Source organism: Cydia fagiglandana, chromosome 19 (genome assembly GCF_963556715.1).
Source record: "Cydia fagiglandana chromosome 19, ilCydFagi1.1, whole genome shotgun sequence".
Classification (NCBI taxonomy): domain Eukaryota; kingdom Metazoa; phylum Arthropoda; class Insecta; order Lepidoptera; family Tortricidae; genus Cydia; species Cydia fagiglandana.
The window spans coordinates 6,315,967-6,335,055 of NC_085950.1; the positions used below are offsets into that span (position 1 = coordinate 6,315,967).

The 19,089-nt window shown below is 41.9% G+C and overlaps 1 protein-coding gene across 1 annotated transcript; it reads left to right on the forward strand.

Moving 5' to 3' along the window:
- The first annotated feature begins 561 nt into the window (after window positions 1-561).
- Window positions 562-18,500, forward strand: LOC134674195 (uncharacterized). The gene is made up of 13 exons (XM_063532253.1): window positions 562-702; window positions 4,432-4,624; window positions 4,994-5,066; window positions 6,635-6,759; window positions 8,417-8,488; window positions 8,784-8,867; window positions 9,659-9,704; window positions 10,430-10,590; window positions 11,067-11,128; window positions 11,875-12,010; window positions 14,031-14,140; window positions 15,300-15,393; window positions 18,358-18,500. The coding sequence occupies exons 1-13, from the start codon at window positions 562-564 to the stop codon at window positions 18,498-18,500; spliced, it is 1,440 nt and encodes a 479-aa protein (XP_063388323.1).
- The last annotated feature ends 589 nt before the right edge of the window (window positions 18,501-19,089 follow it).

A 19,089-nucleotide genomic window follows, 5' to 3' on the forward strand; every position in this document is an offset into this window, starting at 1 on the left:
TTGCGGACTACGAGTCGTCCTACCGTTTAGCCGTTTGTAGGACGGCTCGTAGTCCGCAACCCCCATACACAATCCTACCCAACGAGGCGGACTACGAGGCGGCCTACAAGGTAGGAGTGTGAATGTGGGGCTTAAGGCCTGGTAAGCCCAGGCCCGAGGTGGCTAGATAACAGAGGTGGCAGTCTATATGATGCGTACTGAGACAGGGGCGGCTAGTTTTACTGCACAAGGAAATCCTAAATTAAATAAATCACTTTATGAAAATTTTTAATAAAATTTCAAAAAACTGACAGCGCACTTCACTCAGTCAATAAGGTCTAAATTCATGTTAGTTCCCGGTGCTACCTACTAGCGCCACCGGAGAGATTTCGAACTATTCTTTATACTGACAGCTGGACACTTTTACAACCGTCTTATCATAAAAGATAGCTCTCCTTTACTTCTACACTCCATAGGCTCGCGTTTCGATCTCTGACATCTGCCACTACAATAAAAATCAAGAAAAACCAATGCTGACACACGTCAGCGACCACCACAACCAAAATTGTATAAAAACACAAAATGAAATCAATCTGGTTCCTACTATTTTTGACCGTCGTGTTGGCGAGCCAACCCACAGGTCGGAAGGGCGTGGTACCCGTACTCACCTTGGACCCTAGAAAGAGGGTTCTGGCTGCCAACAAAACTAAGACCAATCTGAAGGTCAGTATTTTCTTGAGTTATTTTTCAATTTAGTAGTTCCGCGAAATTTCAAAAGCGTACTCTCATTCGAAAGCAATCTTTTGACAATTTTGCTTCCAGTAGAAGAGTTAGAGAAAAGTACCTCTTAGGCTGACTTGCACCATTCCACTAACCCGGGGTAAAGCGGTTAATCCTGAAGTTACCATGGTTACCAGTACAATTTGACACTGGGTTAACAGTTTAACCGCTTAACCCTGGGTTAGTGGGATGGTGCAAGTCGGCCTTAGGTACCTATTCATTTTCGTCTTTGGTTGCACATACCTGTCATTTTTGCATAATACCCAAAGGGTAAAAACTAAGGCCCGCTAAGACTCCGCTGTTCATCTGTCTGTCTGTCTGTCTGTCACCATGCTGTTATCTCATGATCCGTGATAACTAGAAAGTTGAAATTTTCACAGATGTATTTCTGTTGCCGCTGTAACAACAAATATGGGCCAGTCATCTTAAGCCTAAAAAGGGGGTCAACCTCGGAATGAGAGATAATAAGCTGGAAACTCGTATACACCTTCGTTATGACGTGTTAAAGGTCCTCTTAAAAGTCGACGCATAGATCGTGTGCGCGTCAGAAGTTATTCAAGGTCAAATGTCACAAAAATCGGTTTTTCGCGGATATCAAAATTTCTATGGCTCCGATGTTTTTTACATGTAGGTAAGAATTGTAGAGCATATAATTTGCGACAAATTAGGTATCAAACATTTTTTCATGCGATTAGCCGCTTTCAAGATATACGGCATAGAAGGCGCAGCGGCAGGCCAAACTCACTATGATGAGGTCAATCGTGAATATCGGTGAATAATACCTTCTACAAAGTTATTTAATTATCCTTTATTGATCATATCCAGATTTTAAAAGTTGTCTGTCCTGTAGAAAATATCAAAATTAGGACAAATTGTTATTGTAAGTAGTAAAGTACCTGCGAAGATATTGGTTTGCCTTTTAGTTCCAGAGAAAATCCAACATTATTCCCATACGCTCCGGATCCAAATTTTTCGAATAAAATATAATAAATATTTTTTTCGACCAAACATTTATATTCAAAGCTTAATAAACCTGTAGAGCTGTTAAATCTTCCACCGATAACTATAGCAGCCCATCAGCGTATAAACCGTACATATTACCATGTACAAACATGGTTAGGGAATGACTTAGAACCCCAAGAATGGGATTGGATGCTTCAAAACGAATTCATGGAGCCAATAACAACAAAATTAGCACCAGCTCCAGATGAGCTACTAAATACCATTTTTTTTATACCACATCGGTGGCAAACAAGCATACGGCCCGCCTGATGGTAAGCAGTCACCGTAGCCTATGAACGCCTGCAACTCCAGAGGTGTTACATGCGCGTTGCCGACCTTTTAAAAACCTGTACACTCCTTTTTTGAAGAACCCCATACTGTAGAACCCCCTCGGGAAAACCTCGGGAGGGAGCTCATTCCACAGCCGGAGCGTCCGCGGGAGGAAATTCCTCTTAAATCGCACAGTACGCGACCATTTAGGTTCTAGGGTGTGAGGATGAACACCCTGCCGACGGCGAGCGGTGCGGTGATAGAAAGCGGCCGTTGGCATCATGTCAAATAGTTCCTCAGAGCACAACCCATTGTACAAGCGGTAGAACACACACAAGGAGGCAAAGTCTCTCCTTAGACTTAAAGGTTCAATACCGCGTGTGAGTTTGGGATCATCGACGATTCGCACAGCGCGCCTTTGGACTGAGTCGAAGGGTCCAAGCTGGCATCCAGGTGCTCCTGCCCAAAGGTGACAGCAGTACTCCATATGGGGTCTGACTTGCGATTTATAAAGCAGCAGTCTTTGCTCCGGAGTAAAGTATCGCCTCGCTTTATTGAGCACACCGAGTTTTTTGGATGCCAGCGCAGCCTTACCTTCCAGGTGGGTGACCATATTTTGCAATTGTAAAAAGGACTGTGGTCCACACTGTTTGTGCAGAAAATCGGGGTTGAAATGATCTTTAGCTTGTGGCCAGTGCAATGGCAAACAGGCTTGTGTATTAATGCGGCTTCATTGCAAAGCGATCCCGATGAAGAAAGTGCATTTGACCCAGATTTGACAATAGATGATAAATTGATAAAGATGACGTTGAAAATGAAAATAATTGAACCTCAAACGGTAGGGATTTTGATCTTTGTTTCACGGTGATCGACTACTCTTCTAGACGATTGTAACAAATAAACTCAATGGGATAGAGTCATTTTATCACAGAGTTCCTATGGTCATCTAAGGTCAACATCAATAGATCAGCTTAATCGATTTGAGTTGAATTTTGTAGCCAAGTTTCATAGTTAGGTACATACGAACATCGGGAGTTAAATAAAATCTTGTGGAACCACTTTCGTGTATGACACACGCATTACTTAAAATCTACCTCTTTCCTGTAGAAATACCTAAAGGCTATAAAGCATAATTTTCTGATTAAACCTGTGTAAAGGGGTACCCTTTTTATATTAAACTATGTAATAAAATCATTACAATATGCACACAAGCTGTTAACTAATGTCCACAGGAGGGGCAACTTTTGTTTCAAAATCTATTTATGACCAACAAGTGTTATTTTAACGATTATGAAACTTTAAATTTATTATTCACAGAGTTTACCAGCTAACCTTGCGTCATAGTGCGTTTGGCGGGCCGCTGCGCCTTCTATGCCGTATATCTTGAAAGCGGCTAATCGCATGAAAAAAGTTTGATACCTAATTTGTCGCAAATTATATGCTCTACAATTCTTACCTACATGTAAAAAACATCGGAGCCATAGAAATTTTGATATCCGCGAAAAACCGATTTTTGTGACATTTGACCTTGAATAACTTCTGACGCGCACACGATCTATGCGTCGACTTTTAAGAGGACCTTTAACACATCATAACGAAGGTGTATACGAGTTTCTAGCTTATTATCTCTCATTCCGAGGTGAAACCCTTAATTTAACTGGGCCAATACTAAAAACAGAATATAATAAATATTTAAGTGGGGTCCCCGTTCCCATACAACAAACGTGATTTTTTTACGTGAAACGGAACCCTACGTGCGCGAGTCCGACACGCACTTGGCCAGTTTTTTCTATGCATGCATGCCAAATTCGATACTTTTTGCCATACCTACCATACTTTAAGCCAGGGGTATCCAAGCTTTTTTTTTTACCTGAGGGCCATATTGCGCCCAGGAACTTTCGCGCGGGCCACCATTGGCGCGGAGAGCTCCACACTCGTGCGCGAATCGCGGCGAGTGTATAGCGGGTGTAGAGCGGGCTTTTTAAAAAAAAAATTACTCTTTAGTCCGTAGCGGCAACATACTTGCCATCCTTCGAGCAACACCGGCTTCCGTTGCTCGAAGTTGCCATCACACTTAAAACAAAAACGCATCATCAAAATCGAATGACTAGAAAGGAATGTCAAATGGTTAAAGGGTTAACAGGACCATTATACAATTGTACATAACGGCCCTATCAAGTCCGGGCTATAGCTAGAGCGGGCTTTTGGTGTGAGTTATTTTTGGCGTCATAAAAAGTCTGCTTATAACTACTATTGTGTTAACTTTTTCTTAAGGCTCCGTCACACAGGCACGTTTTGGGGGTGGCGCGTGAGCGGGGCGCGCCGTTTTTACATATAAAACGCTCACGCCCAGAAAACGCGCCTGTGTGACGGAACCTTTAGAATCCTAATCTCTTCCAGTACCTGCCGTTCATAGCGTTGGTAGACAAAGAGCAGGACACCAGCGAGTACTGGCGCGCCACCGAGCTGCTGTCCCTCATACGGAGTCGAGAAGAGCTCTCGGACTATACGCAATGCAAAGTCCCCGCCCCCACGGACACCGTGCGGTTTAGCAGTGCTCGGAACGTGCATGCGCTGTGCCGGGGCAGTACTGGTACAAACTAACCTATAATAGACATAGATAGCGGACATTTCTCTCTCTCTTTCTCTCAGATAAATTGCTGCAACGGCTAATGCTTCCACGTCTATCTTGGAAACCGGTTAGATCACAACTGAATGTCGTCATCGTGTAGATGCGTTCCAACCACCACAAGGTCATCTCGCTGGCGCAGCGCTCGGCCATCGTGTAGAGGAGCCATGAAGCCGATGGTCCTGGGTTCGAATCCTGGTAAGGGCATTTATTTGCCTGAAGCAACACGTCGAATTTTTATAGCTTATATTTAGACAGTATTTTCAAAAGTACGACATGTGTGTGCGTTGGTGTGCGTTCAAATTATAATACATTATCTACTTTTTTGTGCAGATTTCCAGTTGTGTCCGCAATGCGCCCATTTCAGCAACACTACAGAATGCGAACTCTTCCGGGAATCCTGCAAGTACGATATTACAGAATAATTAACTTTAGATATTATATTGAATACAAAGTTACTATATATAGTAGTGTACCCTATGATGGGCGTGGAACCAGTAATGGGACAAAAAACCACAAATCCTGTAAAATAAGTGTCTAAAAGTAGTTTATAAACACTGCCTGTATATTATCATAAATAAGAGTCCTAGAGCTGTTTCAGTTTGAATTTTTATTAAATTTGGTTGTTTTTTAAGAAATTGGCGTCAACCCAAAAGTTGTCGTGTCACTGAAAAAAAATACCACTACGAATTCTTAACAACTTCGCTAAGAGAGGTGAGTTAATTTATTAAATTTTAATTAATTAATACTTGATGAAAACTAAAATGTGTTTTGTTAATTGCATTTGCCATGAGATAATATACAACATACTATGTTGTGAGTCCACAGATGTACAAAAATAGTGGTATTTGGCCCAATCCCATTATAGGAGCTGCAAAACTGCATACCTCCTATAATGGGAAATTTACATAATGATGCTTGCCATGCCATCATTTCATGTTTAAACAATACAGAAGTAAAATGTAGTTACGAAATATGTCAACCAGGAGGTATGCTCGGACTTCGGATAAATTAATATCGTTTTTTAGTGTGGGTCAAATCTTGGTAGCCGAGTTTGAGCCACTTTCCCGTTTTCCGATTGAGTTGAAATTTTGTATTCGTAATTAAATATGCAAATCGGATGATAATGCAATATTATGATAACATGGACCAGATCTGATGACCTATTTCAATATTTTATACTGATAGAGCAGTGTCCATTACTGGGGGGCCCATTACTGGAGCTTTGGTGTCCATGACTGGAGAAAAATAGCATAGTTTTAATTTGTTAAGTATGTGGAAACTCATTGCAGTATCTTTGATACAACACGCCTGAAACATGAAAGACGGGTAGGACTTTCATCTTTCAATACGCTAAGCGGTAGACCATTCACATGTATTAGGGAAATATCACAAATACTCCAAATTCCCTCTTAAATGTCCCATGACTGGTGCTGTTACTATAGTTAGGTTTTCACGCCCCGAATGGTATTACCCTACCCATTTATTTGCATATCGCGACAGTCCACACTGAAATCTTTGGAAAGGTTTGATTCCTTTGATGTTACCGCCACGATCCGTGTCGTTAGCAAATGCCAACGAACGATTGCTAGCTTTCGCTAAGCCGAGCCGTCCAGACTGGACCAACAAAGACCGGTAAAAACTATTCGTTGGTCTGGTTTGTACGTCGCATAGAGCCCGCATAACATCAAGGCATTTGATCGATGATGATTAGAATTGCACATAAGTTTTTTGAGTTAATTGATAAAGAAGAAGAAGAAGAATTGATATTGAATTTTCAACAAGTAATTTGATATTTAAACTAACACGATTTTCATTCATAATTTTAAAACTAACACGTCACTTAAGCCAGGCACGGGACGCGGGATTAAGTCCCGTGTTAGATTTAAAAGTCGATTTTCCTTTAGGTACTATTTTTTGTTACAAAGGCCTATAATTTCCGAACATATTGAAGAAACGTCTTATTATTATCAGGGAGAAAAGAGTCCCGAAATCGGACCATACATACTGCGATCGAAAATATGGGAAATGGCGGTCGATCTTCATACCGGCCGACTATTCGCAATGCCGCTGCTGCGACGAGTGCGTGTTCTATAGAGGTTGGTAGCAACACAGACTTTATCTCGACGGAGTAAGGTTGAAGTTTGACCGTTACTGCATGTACGGGAAATGGGTACGTATATATACCTATGGCAAATGCTCGGTCTTACGTCTTCTAGGTTGGTAGCAACACCGACCTTATCTCGAAGCGGCAAGGTTCAAGTTTGACCAGTCACTGCAAGTACGGCAAATGGCGGTCGATCTTCATACCGGCCGGCTATTCGCAGTGCCGCTGTTGCGACGAGTGCGTGTTCCATAGAGGTTGGTAGCAACACAGACCTTATCTCAACGGAGTAAGGTTCAAGTTTGACCAGTAACTGCAAGTACGGGAAATGGCGGACGATCTTCATACCGGCCGACTATTCGCAGTGCCGCTGCTGCGACGAGTGCGTGTTCCATAGAGGTTGGTAGCAACACAGACCTTATCTCAACGGTGTAAGGTTCAAGTTTGACCAGTCACTGCAAGTACGGGAAATGGCGGACGATCTTCATACCGGCCGACTATTCGCAGTGCCGCTGTTGCGACGAGTGCGTGTTCTATAGAGGTTGGTAGCAACACAGACCTTATCTCGACGGAGTAAGGTTGAAGTTTGACCGTTATTGCATGTACGGGAAATGGGTACGTACATATATGGCAAATGCTCGGTCTTACGTCTTCTAGGTTGGTAGCAACACCGACCTTATCTCGAAGCAGCAAGGTTCAAGTTTGACCAGTCACTGCAAGTACGGGAAATGGCGGACGATCTTCATACCGGCCGACTATTCGCAGTGCCGCTGCTGCGACGAGTGCGTGTTCCATAGAGGTTGGTAGCAACACAGACCTTATCTCGATGCAGTAAGGTTGAAGTTTGACCAGTCGACAGTCAATGTACGGCAAATGGGTACGTTAGTACCACAGAATAAATAATAGTACTGCTGTACAGAAAGGAAACTTCCTACAAAAACGAAGTTTGACAGCAGTTCAGGGTCGAATCATGCTGTCCCTTTCTAATATATGGCAGATCCCTTTCGGCTATAAAAATTTCGGTTGTCAAAAATCAAGTGATTATCTTATCTGTGGTCGTGCACGCAAAAGGAAGTCAAGTGGCGCCAACCCTAATAATTGCTCGGAGCAATGCTGAGCCGAGCGGAGCCGAGTTTGACCGAAGTCAGGAGTTTCGCACCCCTGTGGCCTATTTTATAAAGCTACAAGTTACAATTTACAAGCGGAAGTCTCTTTCTAACTCTATGTGTTAGAACGAGACTTCCGCTTGTAAATTGTAACTTGTAGCTTTATAAAATAGGCCACTGGTAGTACATTATATGGCAAATGCTCCATCTTACGGTTGGTAGCAACACAGGCCTTATCTCAGTTTGTTGCGACGACTATGCTCTATTCTATAGAAGTTGACCCACTTTACGGGTCTAGCCAAAATGACGATCGTACATTGACAAACGCCAAACGAAAATCTATCGAGATGAGAGATGCTACGAAAAGTCACATGACTATTTCCATACATTATTTAAGTTTCGTTTGGCGTTTTCTAACAACGATTGTCATCTTGGCCTGGCCCCCTGGGATTAGCGTCTTGGCTAGGATTTTTGCCTTATCGTCGAACTTTTACTGTCCGAATTTCACCTATGAATCAACATTTCTAATGAATATATTTTTGACAGAATTAGACGAATCCTGTGTACATGACGAGTTCGACTTCGATTCGGAGGAGTTCCTTCCAGTGAGCACTATAGGTAAGTTGTCTATCTATATACAAAATCACGCAACTCCAATACAAATCAGCGCCACCTATTGGACTGAAGTAGAGTTATTTTGACAAGGGGTCTAAGCGCTGACAAACCGAAAAAACCGGCCAAGTTGTATCAAATTATTCACACGGCTAAACGGCTAACAAATACTAAAAAGTAAGTATTTAAAACCTTCTGCGGGCGAGTCGGACTCGCACTTGTCAGGTTTTTTCCTTCGTATATGACATTTATTTCTTTTATTTCTATTATATTTGAATCCATTTTGAATCATAATGTGCAGATTTCAGAGCTGGCTGCAATCCATACTTGGGGCATCCGGAGCAGGAGTCCCGGGCTCTTCGGTGTGACAAGACCCTTCGCAGATGTAAGCTAGTTTACTTCAATGCGCACATTTACAGGTGTACTTTGTGCATAATTATTTTCCATCGAAAAGCCCCCTCCAGACTATGCGCGTGAATCGCGGGCGAAGCCGCGAACGCGAGTGTGGAGTCGATTTCGCTGTCTGCGAAAATCGACTCCACACTCGCGTTCGCGGCTTCGCCCGCGATTCACGCGCATAGTCTGGAGGGGGCTTAACACTTTAAACTCTCGCGTTGTGTACACACAGGGTCATTTTTCGACCGTTAGCCATATTGTGCGAGTGATTAGGTAGGTCATACTGAACAACTTTTTCTATGGGACCAACCTCAAAATCCCAAAAAAAAAAATTTGGCCTTTCCATAGAAAACGTCGACATCCACTCGACCAGAATGTATGAAACGGCCAAAAAATTTTTGTGATTTCGGAGTTGGTCCCATAGAAAAAGTTGTTCAGTATGGCCTACCTAATCACCTCGCACAATATGGCTAATAGCTCCTCTACACGATGGCCCAGCGCCGGCCACTCCACGAGACGCATTTATGCGTTAGAGGGAGCAAGTGATATTTCTATCTCATTCTACCGCATGGCTGCGTCCCTTGGAGTGGCCGGCGTTGGCCCATCGTGTAGAGGAGCCATAACGGTCCAAAAATGACCCTGTTACACAAACGGGTCTACCGCTCCATAATTTCATTGATTTTACCTTAAATTCCGACATTTCAGCTGAGTTGTGATGATGACCAGCTGTGCAACTCAAGTGAATCGTCGGAATAATAATGTTTCTATTTCATGTTACAGGTGTCCCAATGACTGTACGAACTCTTCCGAAAAGCTCATATGGTGTGTAAGTACCTAAAGCTACTAATTCTACATAGGGCCCGATTCGGATTTTGAAATAGACATCTAAGTATTAGATATCTTTTAGACATCACCAAGATACGATAACGATATCCTAACCTGTCAAATTTGACATTTGCGCAATTCTGGAGATACTCTTGAACGATTTCCACAGGATATGACGGGATCCAATTGATATCTAATAGATATATTACTCTATCTAACGTAAAAGTGACATTGCTGGTTGCCAGAACTTTCGCTGCAAAAGAGAACTATTAAGTTGATATCTAAACTATAACGTATCTAGAATGGATCTAGTACGTGTCGTCTCTTGTGAATATCTTGAAGTTCGAATACGGCAGATAGGTATACCTACTTAAGTTCTTTTTGAACTTTTTTTCTTTTGTTACATGAATAGGTACAGCTACAACTCGTACATGTAGGTCTTTAAAGTTAATTAAAACCGAATTCATTTAAAAAGGTAAAATGGTTAATGATAATGAGAGCAACGAAACAGACAGTTTTCTGTACTATCCTTATTGCTAGATCCATGCTTCTGGCAGCTGTTCATCGGTGGAGGTCAAAGAATGCACCTAAGCCACCGCGACTATCATGAACCACTTTCCGGAACTAGATCCCCGTCTTTTAGTTTTATCTAAAGGCATTTGTAATACTAATATGTTAGTCATATTTATGATCAAACACTATAGTTTTATATATTTGTGTGTCCAGCCACCGAAGCTACCGCTACCAGCCCGTAGGCTCCGACTGTCCCCCCTGCCGCGGTTACACCTGCCCCCCCACCATGAAACTGGAGCCAGACTGTCCCCCGGGCGCGTTCGTGCCCGACAGGGAGCAGTGCAACTGCTGCGGGCAGTGCAGCGCCTACTTCCGTCAGTATATACTAGCTACAAACACGGGGGCATAGCTACGAGCCTGATAACTCCGACTGTATCCTGCCGCGGCTACACTGCCCCCCCCCCCCCCTCCATGAAACTCGAGCCAGACTGTCCCCCGGGCGCGTTCGTGCCCGACAGGGGGCAGTGCAACTGCTGCGGGCAGTGCAGCGCCTACTTCCGTCAGTATATACTAACTACAACCACAGCATAGCTACGAACCTGATAACTCCGACTGATTTTTTGTTTCCCTCGGGAGCAAATTTTGTTAACACTCTTGTCTTGAGAGTCTCGCAACGCTCAAGATTCCACTTTACGAACCATATAAATGATCTCCTTCAAAAGATTTTAAAAGCTCTTTTCTGACCTATTACTCGGATTTCCAAAGACATTAATGACTCGCCTACTGCATGAGTTCCGTAGCTAAAATAGCAAATCAATTTCTGGATTCATGTACGCTGTTTTTTTTACAGAATTGAACCAAAAATGTGCTGAATTTAAAGAGTCCGTTCAAAATGGTGGCAGTGAAATAGAGGTAAGAACATGCTTTCGTAAGAAAGGTATATATGATGGATATTCGTTTCTAGTTTAGGGTTCCGTACCCAAAGGGTAAAACGGGACCCTATTACTAAGACTTCGCTGTCCGTCCGTCCGTCCGTCCGTCCGTCTGTCACCAGGCTGTATCTCACGAACCGTGATAGCTAATAGATAGTTGAAATTTTCACAGATGATGTATTTCTGTTGCCGCTATAACAACAAATACTAAAAACAGAATAAAATAAAGATTTAAATGGGGCTCCCATACAACAAACGCGATTTTTGACCAAAGTTAAGCAACGTCGGGAGGGGTCAGTACTTGGATGGGTGACCGTTTTTTTTGCTTTTTTTGTTTTTTGTTTTTTGCTTTTTGGTACGGAACCCTTCGTGCGCGAGTCCGACTCGCACTTGCCCGGTTTTTTTTTCTTTATAATTCCTTTATATTTAGAGGGAAAGCTTACTAAGAGCTATAGAGTAAAGACAAGAACAACGCATATTAAGTAAAAGAAATGTACCTGCCTGTCTTATCTTCTCTACGAATTCTAAACAATTAAGATTAAGGATTTAAAATGCAGTAATACTAGTAGTTTTTAGTCAGTTTTGGGGATCGTGTTGACAAGATCTTTCTGTCTAATAAGGATGACTAGGTAATTTTAAGGTTTAGGTTTCAGTTTGACAAGAGGGAGGGCCTTGTCGACTACAAATATAACTGATCATTTGTCATCTTTGTTGCTCTTTGTACAGGTGGAAGAGGAGCTCTTGGAGCCAGGGTGTGACGACGGGCTGGTCTGCCGACAGGGGTTCTGCCAGGACATCCACATGGTACACACCGCGCATAATAGTCGCAAGAGGAGCAGCCAAGAACCAGATGAGCCCTACGGTAAGAATTGATGACTGCGTTGTGTGTAAAGATCTCTTGGAGCCAGGGTGTGACGGGCTGGTCTGCAGGCGGGGTTTTGCCAGGACATCCACACGGTACACACCGCGCATAATAGTCGCAAGAGGAGCAGCCAAGAACCAGATGAGCCCTACGGTAGGAGAGTTGAAGACTATAGTTCGTTTTTTTAGCATTAGAAAGAACTTGGAAGAAGGTAAGCGATTTTGACATGTCTTTTTATTTAAAAATTAGTAACTATTACTTATGAATGCAGAAGAATATAATAAATGATCGTATTAGATTCATAAATGTTACATATTACCCGTATCTTATTTTTAAAATGTGTTTTTCAATTAAAAGACACATCAAGATTGTTTATCTTATTTCTAATGCAAAAAACCGGGCAAGTGCGAGTCGGACTCGCGCACGAAGGGTTCCGTACCATAATGCAAAAAAAAAACAATATAAAAGCAAAAAAAAATCGGTCACCCATCCAAGTACTGACCCCTCCCGACGTTGCTTAACTTTGGTCAAAAATCACGTTTGTTGTATGGGAGCCCCATTTAAATCTTTATTTTATTCTGTTTTTAGTATTTGTTGTTATAGCGGCAACAGAAATACATCATCTGTGAAAATTTCAACTGTCTAGCTATCACGGTTCGTGAGATACAGCCTGGTGACAGACGGACGGACGGACGGACGGACGGACAGCGAAGTCTTAGTAATAGGGTCCCGTTTTACCCTTTGGGTACGGAACCCTAAAAAAACGAACTAGATGTTGTGTGTAAAGGTCTCCTGGAGCCAGGGTCGGCATGGGCTGGTCTGCAGGCGGGGTTCTGCCAGGGTATCTACAGGGTGCACACCGCGAACATCCGTAAGATGAACCTTACGGTAGGAAAGTTGGAGACTGTTGCTGCGTGGGTTCTGACGGTGATGAAGAGCGCAGTAGAGGAGCGGTGAAAAGTGGCGTTTTCATTGGTGCATATCGTCGGGTGACAAGCAAAAGTCACTAAGTACCACCACAAGTTCATAGCCATAGTGAACCATATTAGTACTAAGAGGTCAATTTTTGTTTAAATTTTTTTTAGTAATTAGTGACTTTTGCTTGTTACCTGACAATATTGCGCTCTACTATACTTATGTGGCACCTTCGGAAAGTAATTAGATGTATCCGGTCGCCGAACACTTTGCTATCTGCGGTATTTCCGGACCATAAAGAAAAGGGCGTACTCCCATCTGAAGGCCGGCAACGCATTTAGATTTCCTCTGGTGTGGCAGGTGTCCATGGGCGTCGGTAATCGCTTACCATTAGGCGATTCATCTCCTCGTTTGCCTCCTATAACATCTTGTTCCTTGCGTTATCCCGGCATTTTGCACGGCTCATGACAACTAATCCCAAGAATTGACTTAAGTAGGCACTAATTTTCACGAAAGCGATTGCCATTTGACCTTCCAACCCAGAGGGGAATCTACGCCTTATTGGGACTACTTAGTCCGGTTTCCTCACGATGTTTTCGTTCACCAAAATGTAACTGGGAAATATCAAATGATGACTTGAACCCGCGACTTCCGGAAAGTCGCACGCTCTTACCGCTAGGCCACCAGCGCTTTTTTAGGCCACCAGCGTTTGCCCCCTATAACATGAAAAAAAAAATCTAATAGCTGCTTTAAGCGAACGGGAAGTAGCGTGATACATTACTCTGTCCCTCTTTTTTCAGAGGTCTTGAAAAAGGATGACTCTTATTACCCATTGACGCTTACAGATGTCGTGCATAATTATTTTCCATCGTATTTTCACGGAAACGCACGAACGTGTCTTACTATTTCAGTCAGTCTCGGTACAAAAAGTACTGAGAAGTAGCATGACAAATAAGAACGTTTCCGAGGGAATACGATGGAAAATAATTACGAGGCACTACATCTAATTTGTAAGGCTGTTTACATCTTATTGGGAACAGGAGAGGGTTTGTATGCTTTCTGTTGGGTTGGAGCCTACATGAAATGCAGCCTAATATTGTTGCAGAGCCCTGCAAACGCGAAATGAAGCTATTCAAGAAGAAATATGGCGAAGAGGGACATTTGCACTACGAAGCGCCGCAGTGCACGCCACTGTGGCTTTATGCACCCGTCCAGGTATATTTAGTCTATACTGTGAGAAGACGTGGGGCATCCGGGCGGAAAACGTCCGTCTGGGCGTTTGCCCAGCTAAGCTGGGCCCAGATACCGCTGGAGTGACGAAGCCCAAAAAGACCTGTCCGCCCTCGGAATACCCATCAAATCGTTGTCGATTATCGTAACGATTTGTCATACATACGGTTCGATTTATCTGCACAGTCGGACTGCACAGTTTTATCGCAACGATTTATCGTTACGTATGTAGCCGGGGGAATAGGGCAGAGTGACGCTCTCTTGTGCCAGAGGCCAAGATCCTCTTTGGGTCAGTGATGTATGTATATAGACTATAATAATCTTTGTTTTTATACATGTAATGTCCCACTGCTAAGTTCAGGTTCTCTCATAGAGTTTAGGCTTTGCCAGTGAGGTTGGGGAACTTCAGACCTACCTTTGAATTACTCTCAGATGTTAACAGTTTCATCCGTAATAGAAATATAATTTGCTTTTTAACACTTTTCCCGGCGTAGTGCACCTAACGACCACATACGCGCCCTTAGAATGTCAACCTTAGGAGTCCGATTTAAGGTTCATATTCGATTGTACTTTCGGCAACAGTAACTTGTCATTAAAAGTATCATCAAAGCTGCATTAATTTTAATATATGTATTTGAAATTTTTGGGAAAACCTTGTAGTTTGGTGCGAGCTGGAATAGGGTTAAGATACCATCATGAGGCTTTTAAAAGCTTTTGCATTTTTTGATAACCTCTAGCTGCCCATACGTCAAATCTTGCCAAGCAAAATGAAATTTTATTTAGTCAACACAAAGGTCAAATTAGAATGGAACAGGAGACCTTTTTATAGGTATCTGGGCGGCTAGAGGATAAACTAAACAGCTGGTCTTCTATATTTTTTACGTTCGCTGATGGAACCAATATTAGTGGCTCTTTGAAATTATTGAAACTGCGGTCCTTTTCTTGATATCTTTCTTTACATTTATGTATGTACTTACATATGGCGCTATTTCCCCGCACTAGTACGAGAATAAACACTTTCCGTGCCGTAAAACATTCTACGATACACTTGCGAATAAATCACCACTCGTTGCAAATTTCCTACTTTCCGCATTTGTATCGTAAATAACTATTTATCTTCCATTTAATTGCACTGTTTTGTCAGTGCCGCCGTTTCCTGTGCTACTGCGCCATGGAAGACGGAACCCCCATCGAAGGCATCAAGGTACCCAGGGTCGAAGTCTCCAACATGAACTGTGGCAAGTATTAAAGGCCTGTGCACACCGGCTGCGTGTGTGTGACGTGCACGTGCGCGTGCGGCGTTGTAGTATACAGATCCTTATGAGAGATGGCACACCGCTTGCGTGACGTGTGCGTGTGCGGCTCCAACATTTTAGCGCACGCACACGCGCACGTCACGCACACGCAAGCCGGTGTGGCTCGGCCTTAAATATTGAAACTGCAGGAGATTACAGATGTAGTGCATTAGTAGATCGTTAACCAAGGAATGAAAAGCACTCATTTCTGCCGAGGTAGTTTGGCGATCGAACGCAGTGAGAGCGCCAACAGTCCGAGGCTGAAATGATGTCTTTCACCCGAGTTAAACACTCTACTTTTCATTTCGAATACGAAGAGAGTAAAATGCATGTTGTTTTTCTAAAAACACGACTAAGTAAGTATACATTTTTATAGTATTTTTTGAGGCAAAAATATCTAGACACGCGGCAGCGTGTCAAGCCAAGTTCAAGCAAAGGAACTGGCTAGCCAGCGCCAAGTGTAATATTACACGAACCACTTGGTGCCACTTTTGACCCTTCTATAACTCAAAACATCTTTAACGTAAACACATAAAACTACGTGTGTTTAATTATATCCATAAGGACATCTAGAAGCCCAAATTTCATGAAGCTAGCTCAAACGGTTATAAAGATATGAAGGTCAAAAAGTCGTAAATTTTAAGACTGACTGACAGACTTATAGTACCTAAACCTAACCTACTTCCAGATGACCTAGAAGGATGAAATTTGGAATCCAGCTCAGTTATTGTGTGAAAGCGTAGGAAAAAATCTAAAAATAAAAAAAAGTTATAAAATAGGGCGGGTCCCCATACAAAAAAACCATTTTTTATTGTGACTGACATATAAGTACCTAAACCTAACCTACTTCCAGATGACCTAGAAGGATGAAATTTGGAACCCAGCTCGGTTATTGTGTGCAAGCGTAGGAAAAAATCTAAAAACAAAAAAAAGTTAATAAATAGGGGGGGTCCCCATACAAATTTCTTTTTTATTGTGACTGACATATAGTACCTAAACCTAACCTACTTCCACATGACCTAGAAGGATGAAATTTGGAATCCAGCTCAGTAATTGTGTGTAAGCGTAGGAAAAAATCTAAAAATAAAAAAAGTTAAAAAATAGGGGGGGTCCCCATACAAAAAACCTGTAATACACGCTAAACAACCGGCCAACGGTGTGTCGTTGGCGGCGCGCGGCACCACATAATTAATACAAAGAACAGAAGTAAAAAACATGCAGCGGAAACACAAGAAAAAACATTAAATCTCAATACCTGCCTAGTTTTCTTTACAAAAAGTATTGATATCCCATCAAAAACATAAATGTAAAAAAGGAGAGCCAAGTTCAATACAAAAATTATGCTTGGCTGTGGGGTTCGCCGCAAAAAGAATGGAGATCTAGATGAGTGCCAAGTTCTATGCAAAATCCAAATATGTATTTATAGGAACAAAATAACATTATAAATAATAAATAAATAAATAAATAAATATTATAGGACATTCTTACACAGATTGACTAAGTCCCACAGTAAGCTCAAGAAGGCTTGTGTTGTGGGTACTCAGACAACGATGTATATAATATACAAATACTTAAATACATAGAAAACACCCATGACTCAGGAACAAATATCTGTATCATCATACAAATAAATGCCCTTACTGGGATTCGAACCCAGGACCATCGGCTTCGCAGGCAGGGTCACTACCCACTAGGCCAGACCGGTCGTCATTATAAACAAGTATTAAACTCTATTTCTTTGCTTTATTGGATATCTATAACAATTGCTGTTATTTAAAAAAAATGTGAGATCTTAAAGTAGGTTAGATTTGGCTTGGCAGTTTTTATCAGAATTACAAAATATATATGTTGAATAACTTTATAAAATTACTGATGTAATGAAAACTGGCCAAGTCAAATCTAACCTGCTTTAAGATCTCGCATTTTTTTTAAATAACAGCAATTGTTATAGATATCCAATAAAGCAAAGAAATAGAGTTTAATACTTGTTTATAATGACGACCGGTCTGGCCTAGTGGGTAGTGACCCTGCCTGCGAAGCCGATGGTCCTGGGTTCGAATCCCAGTAAGGGCATTTATTTGTATGATGATACAGATATTTGTTCCTGAGTCATGGGTGTTTTCTATGTATTTAAGTATTTGTATATTATATACATCGTTGTCTGAGTACCCACAACACAAGCCTTCTTGAGCTTACTGTGGGACTTAGTCAATCTGTGTAAGAATGTCCTATAATATTTATTTATTTATTTATTTATTATTTATAATGTTATTTTGTTCCTATAAATACATATTTGGATTTTGCATAGAACTTGGCACTCATTTAGATCTCCATTCTTTTTGCGGCGAACCCCACAGCCAAGCATAATTTTTGTATTGAACTTGGCTCTCCTTTTTTACATTTATGTTTTTGATGGGATCGTTATTTATGGAATGGGGGAGTCAAAAATCAGAATGGAAATTGTATAACAAATCCATTAATACCCAAATTGCAATTGCTTATCGTATAAAAATTAATAAAACCGTAGGTACTTGGAACCTAAAATGCTCTAGTGCAGAAACGTATCATTTTGTGCACACCTTTTAGAACAACAATGACCCTCTTTCTGAGCATGAGAAATGAAATTGTTTGTTTTTAATGCTGAATTCGCTTGGTCCGAATCTTAATCGTTATAATATATTGTTAATTACCCTCTAGCCGCCCAGAGACCTATAAAAACGTCTACTGATCCATTCTAATTTGAACTTTGTGTTGACAAAATAAAATTTCATTTTGCTTGGCAAGGTACGTACGTCAACGTACGCCCGCCCATACGTCAACGTATGGGCGGCTAGAGGAAAAAAAAATAGAGGAGAAAATAGAGGATGGTGGAAAATAGAGGAATTATTAAAAAATAAACTCGTGCAGACTGTGCTCGAGAACGGTGCCGCCTAGAAACGAACGTGGAGTGTGATGGCTTCGGCAACTACAAGGAGGCCATGTTCACCCCGCACCTCGACGAGTGGAGCGACCCTGAAAACGACGACGACAGTAAGTATAGGATTTGTTAAGTGTTAGGCTTCAATGGGGTTGGTAACTGTCACAGGTTTTTAGGGTTCCGTACCTTTGGGTAAAACGGGACCCTATTACTAAGACTTCGCTGTCCGTCCGTCCGTCCGTCTGTCACCAGGCTGTATCTCACGAACCGTGATAGAGACAGGTGAAATTTTCACAGATGATGTATTTCTGTTGCCGCTATAACAACAAATATTAAAAACAGAATAAAATAAAGATTTAAATGGGGCTCCCATACAACAAACGTGATTTTTGACCAAAGTTAAGCAACGTCGGGAGTGGTCACTGGTCAGTACTTGGATGGGTGACCGTTTCTTTTTTGCTTTTTTTTTTGTTTTTTTTTTTGCATAATGGTACGGAACCCTTCGTGCGCGAGTCCGACTCGCACTTGCCCGGTTTTTTTATTTCCCCAGTTCCATATTGGGATACCCTCCTCCAAATTGAGAGATTTAAATCTTCTCGAGGCAGAGGTGCAGGGTTGGAGCCGGTGTAGCTTTATTTGATGTTCATAAGCGCATTGTAATATGGCTACTTTGAATAATAAATCTTTATCTTTTGCTTAGATGGCGCCATCATAGCTTGCCC